At 38.2% G+C, this 6,000-nt stretch overlaps 1 protein-coding gene across 1 annotated transcript in view; it reads left to right on the forward strand.

The window, feature by feature from the left end:
- Positions 1–5,926, forward strand: part of RORB (RAR-related orphan receptor B) — a gene marked incomplete at its 5' end in the record, with an annotated part of 37,781 nt that extends 31,855 nt beyond the window's left edge. Inside the window, 3 exons of the mRNA XM_009865810.1 lie at positions 372–482; positions 4,926–5,038; positions 5,473–5,926. Of these exons, the coding sequence (XP_009864112.1) occupies positions 372–482; positions 4,926–5,038; positions 5,473–5,628 (380 nt within the window). The remainder of the gene's footprint in view (positions 1–371; positions 483–4,925; positions 5,039–5,472) is intronic.
- Between the last annotated feature and the right edge of the window lie 74 nt (positions 5,927–6,000).

Genomic DNA, 6,000 nt, shown 5'->3' on the forward strand with positions numbered 1-6,000 from the left:
ATTTGTACTGATCAGTAATAAAATTATATATGTGAAAGTTATTTAGAATTTGTTGTTCATACATCTTAGATTGAATATCTCTTTAGAAATAGAATTTCTTTCCACAGTGAGAAAAGAAAACCCTCTTCTAAGATGCCTGTGCAATTTTCGAACAGGTCATACCCCTGATTTTTGAAAATGTTTGTGCTTCACTGAATGTTTTTAAGATACATCTTTGGAGTAGGTGGAATTTTAATAGATAATGAAAGGGACTCATTTAGAAGAACAGACATTCACTCACTACTTTTTTGACACCAGAACAATCCACTTTTCCTAGCAGGTTAAAGAGCTGATAAAATTGTAGCATTGATTTTGTCCCCTGGGGCCTGCAGGTTCAGATGATCTGGTGAATGAAGCATTTGACTTCGCAAAGAATTTATGTTCCTTACAGCTGACTGAAGAGGAGATTGCCTTGTTTTCGTCTGCTGTTCTGATATCACCAGGTAATTTTTCGTTCCAAGCACCATAATGATTTTTTTTCTCATCCTTGTACACCTCGATTTCCACCTACTTAAGCAGCTGAATAAGCTGTATTAAGCAATATTAAACAATGGATTAAGCAGTGTAAGAATACCTAAATGACCCAAATATAGCTCACTCTCTCACTGGTAGACTTTCGGGAATTGCGCATACTGGAAACAGATCCAAATTGTATGGGTAACAGACATGGAGCAAGATCATGCAGACAAACTGTACAGTCTGACGTTCCTCCAGACCACTTAAGAAGGTGCATATTTCTCCTATCATTTTCAGAAAGCTCAAACCTCACAGCCCTGAGCAGGTTATACAGTCCCTAACTATGATGGGCTTTTTGTGTGGTTATAAGAACATGAGCATTAAAAATCTGTATGAGGTCCTTTCTGAATCTAGCTCCAGGTGAGAGGTGGTGGTTCCAAGGGCAACATGCTCTTTTTCATGTATTTATATATGATAACTGCACAGGCAAGCATGAATTCGGTGAGTGCTGTCTGTCTGACCAGAGAAAAGAGGTTTTTGTAATTTAATTGACTCAGAAGGTGGATCTAGCAAATAAGCTCACAGTTTAGTCTGAAATTTATAAATGTATCTCATGGGAGGTGGACCCTCAGTTCCTACTACAAGTAACTTCTTGAAAGGCCTTTATAAAAAATCCTACTATGAATTATTTTTCCAGCCTGTTCTGCTAAAGACTTCCTCTAGGAGACTTTGCCCTTTCGCGCATATGTGGTGGAGATTATGTTAGGCAGAATTAAACTAGTGCAGATGGTGTCAACATGTTCATTCTCATCACTAACAACACCTACTGAAAGGACTCTGCTCCTTTTATTTTCCATTTGAGCACTTCTTGCAGTTATCTCAATGGTGAAACAGTTGAGCTGGTGGCTCTTCATGATGTTGAGCCAGGGTGTTCTACATACAATCCTCCAAACGGCCACCATTTCCACCTCAGAGGTGTCCCAGCTGTGTGCAGGGGTGAGAGTTGCCTGCGCACTGTCCCCTAGATGCCCTGACTTCCTCTGGGATAGGGGACTTGCAATGTCCCATCAGCCCTCGCTCAGTCTGAAAAAAAACCCCATCTGTGAGCAGGACAGAGATGTGCAAGAGGTGCTTGCTCTTGATTAACATTAGTGCCCTGTGGCCTGTTCAGAAGGCAGACTCACTGCAATGCTACAGACAACTTCAAAACTTGTTTGAGGTCTGGACTGTGAAGTTCTTCAGTAAGATATTAACAGAGTCCAGAGAAGATGGTTTCAGTGTTTCCAGCTGACTTCATGCTATAAAACCAAGGGAAGCAGAGAGGGTGGTAGGATCCTCGTAAGCAGGGTCTGTATTTCTCAGTGATGTCCAATGATAGGATAAGGGGCAATGGGTGCAAGCTGGAGCACAGGAAGTTCCATGTAAACATAACTAAAAACTTTTTCACTGTGAGGGTGACAGAGCACTGGTGCAGGCTGCCCAGAGAGGTTGTGAAGTCTCCTTCTCCGGAGACATTCAAAACCCATCTGGGCACGTTCCTGTGTGACCTACTGTAGGTGATCCTGCTCTAGCATGGGGGTTGGACTAGATGATCTTTCAAGGCCCCTTCCAACCCCTGACATTCTGTGATTCTGTGATTTGTAACAGCTGGCTGTTTTTCACTCTTCAACTTATTTTTTTGTGGTTAGGAACAGGAAATGTAGGAGTTAGCTGAACAGACAAAAACAATAAGATCATTTCAAAGCTGACTTCCAAGTACTTTGGATCAGATGGGGGCATTTCATCTGTAGGGAGAAAGAGAACTCAGTTATGTAATTGCTAGCCAGGTTGTAAAGAAGTCATGTTTCTGTCTCCCAGGTAATCCTGGAAAGGAGAAAAGTTATAGGCCTATTCAGCAAAATCTGGTCACAGAAAGCTGCCAGCATCTCAAAGTGTCCTGTGCCTTAGGCCTGGGCAAAAACTATTTAAGTAGTGTCAAGTTTTCCATTGATTTTAATGGATTTTGGATGAAGTAATTTATTAAATGGGCTTAGCTGTAGGTAAGCATTAGATGGACATCAAGATTTTGATTCAGAACCACAGTTCTACATATGTCACTTTAGTTTACAAAGCACCAAAATCTCCTGTTCTGCCAGCAGTTCATGTTGACTGAGAATCCACACTCATTTCTGCTTGCAGCTGCATAAGTTCTGGAAATAGCTAGCAACTCAGCACTTGGCTTTGAGGCAGCTGTGAATATGTTGTAAAAGCTTCTAGTGATGCATCTAGTGAAGCATTTCAGTCCTGGTGTACATAGCTCTGATACAGCCTTTCGAACTGGGTTTCTCCCTAATAGCAGCTTGTTTCTGCTAAGTAACACAGATAAGTGGGGGGAATTCCAAAGGTTTTTTTCATTATAATCAAGCTTCAGGTTGAAGGTGGTGCTGCAAGATTAAATGTTTCAATAATGCACAGTTCCCCATTTCACATCCAAGCTGGGTTTTTCCTACTCACAAGCAAGACAATACATATAGTGTGTCCTGTTTCTTTAACCAAAAATAAAATGTGGAAGTGCTTGATACATGCTGACTTGCTGACTGCTTATTTCTGTAGTCTATGAGCATGTGTATCTTTAGTCATAGAAGATGCAATAGGAAAGAATTTATGAATATAACTAGAGGTATGTGATGAATGCCAGACAAATCTGCAGATGGTTTTCAAGTGGTAGAACCCACATTTTGGGAGACAAACTAAATATCCATTATAAAAGTTTCACCAAGCTCTAGTTACGAATTTAAGAACTCTAGTGCTCTAGTTATGAATTTTGGAACTCTGGTGTTATAGACAGCATGCTCCATGACAGATAGGTGATTAAACCTGTCCTCCAACAGCCTCAATCTATTTTTAAACTTATACTTGTGACAGAATGATAAATCTTCAGGGATTGCTCTCTGTGATAGTTTTTTTTAGCTCCAGTCTGCCACAATAGGCCTTGATTTAACACTATTGAAAGGAACATTCTTGCAATAACATAAACTTTGGCACCTAACCTGTGAAGTCTAAATATTACTGTGCATTTACTTGTTTAGACAGTGTGTGTGCTGTCAGCTAATTCTGTTTCTATGGCCACTGATGACACCAGATCCATTGGTTTACCTTCTAGGAACATGAGTCTCTAATCTTTGCAAAAATACTTTTTTCTTTTCCTGATGATCTGTTGAGTAGCTAGAGTTTTGGTCTTATCTCTTTTCGCTTGGTGATGGTCACTCTTCATACACCCCTTTCCACAGACAGTCAGGCAAATGACAGAATCTTGCTGCTCCTATGATGAAATACTATTTAGCTCCATCCTCTTTGTGCTCATTGAAATGGTCGACTTATATTATTTCTACAGATTATTTTAGTGACTGAGAGTGAGTGAAGGAGGTCTGAAAGTGAAAAGGATTTTCCTGCACTTTTGAGTTTGTACATGAAGATTCATGCCCTGTGATAAAATAGATTTTTTTATTTTCTGTTTAAAAGTGAAGATCTATACCCAAGGAATGGTCTGGATTGAGGGAGAGAGGGAGCAAGAAACAAGTTTACAGCATGGGTAAATACAAGGTTTAATGGTGCTGTAAACATACTGCAGTAACGGTTTTGGGATTGTCTTGAGGTCTGCTACTTCCCTTTCTGTGTATTTGTCTCCAGAAGCTATGACTTGTGAGAATATAGATCTTAAGGAAGACCTCCTACACCTGGCATTTGAGTTCAGTAGAAGCCGTACCGGTTTCCAAACAACTGTGTCTGTAACTGTTATTCTCTCAGATAATCTTTTATTATGTTGTTTAAAAAGAGAGTGTTTTTTAATAATGAGAAATTTGCACTTCAATACATTGCTACAACTCATAATTCTTTTGAATTATTAAAGTAATTCTTTTGAAAGAAGCCATTTCATTTTATTTGGAATATAATATTTGGTCTCAAAATGTTAGCCTAGTGAATAATAAGATATATCTTATTTTAATTTTTAAATAATTATACTCTATTATTTTCAAATAACTTTTTTGATCAATATGTTTATTATTTATATATTAAAACACTGAGATGACGTGACATGTTTTTCACCTAGCCCATATGAAGTTAGAAAAACACTGATTGTACCAACAGAGAATGGTAAAATGTTGGGGCTTTGTTTCTTTCTACTCCTATTTTACCCCTAATGTCTTGGTTTAAACAAAAAGATGCAGAGCCAACACTGTGTTCCTGTACACTTTATACCTCTCAGGTGATCCTTTAATGGATTAAGATACTTTGCCCCTGAAAACCATGTCTTCAATTATCATGCAGCCCATCCTTGTGGGAATTATGATCACTGTGAATGCCTGCCAGCATGGGACATTGTGTTTATCCATGAGCATGCCACGAATCTGCGTGTTCTTGACTTGAGCTCTTCCTTCCCTTTTTATTAGATCGAGCCTGGTTAATAGAGCCAAGGAAAGTTCAGAAGCTTCAGGAAAAGATTTACTTTGCACTTCAACACGTGATCCAGAAGAACCACCTCGATGATGAGACTTTGACAAAGGTAAATTGTTAAAATCAAGAGTCAAGCACTCCTTCATTGTGACACATTGCCACATTAATCTAAGTTAAAAGCAGCACATTATATGCAGGAGAAATGAGGCTTGTTTTACTCATGTCCCTGGTTCATCCTACTCCATTTTTTGTTCAGTCCACTAATGTTTTTTAAATGGTATCTTAGCAAGAATGAGACTGCCTTAAAAAAATACCCTGGAGGCAGTTCCTTGTTAAATGCATGTTTAGCACTTGGTTAAAATTCCCAGGACAATGTTTTTTAGCCTCTTAAGGTAAGAACAATGTCTGATCCTTTGGATGGGTAGTTTTGATAGACTTCAGAGCATGGCATTCCGTTACCAAACAAGATGTTAACATAGTTCGTTTTGGAAAGTTGCTTGCTTCCTCCCTCTTCATTTTTGTTTTTCTTTTAATGTCTCACAGTTAATAGCCAAGATACCAACCATTACTGCACTTTGCAACTTGCACGGAGAGAAACTACAGGTATTTAAGCAATCTCATCCAGATATAGTGAACACACTGTTTCCTCCATTATACAAGGAGCTTTTCAATCCAGACTCAACCACTGGCTGCAAGTGAAGGGGATAAGAGAATTTTCACGTAGTCATGGAATGCATCACTGTTAAGACAAAAAGAAATGTTTTCGTGAAGAACTTATTAAAAATGTCGCTACTGCAACACTAGGAATGTCCTGCACTTAATAGAATTATTTTTCACCGCTACAGTTTGAAGAATGTAAATATGCAACTCTTGAGTGGGGATGTCTTTTTTCTCTTTTCTTTGTTTACTTTTTTTTATTTTTAAACTGACAATGAATATACAAATATAAGACACTGGGTGTTACCTTTATTTTATTTTATCTTATTTTATTTTGGTTTTTTATTTTATTTTCTTTTATTTTATTTATATTTTTGTTTGGTTTTTTATTTTATTTTATTTATTTTACTTTAT

This window comes from Apaloderma vittatum, unplaced genomic scaffold, assembly GCF_000703405.1.
Source record: "Apaloderma vittatum isolate BGI_N311 unplaced genomic scaffold, ASM70340v1 scaffold12093, whole genome shotgun sequence".
Classification (NCBI taxonomy): domain Eukaryota; kingdom Metazoa; phylum Chordata; class Aves; order Trogoniformes; family Trogonidae; genus Apaloderma; species Apaloderma vittatum.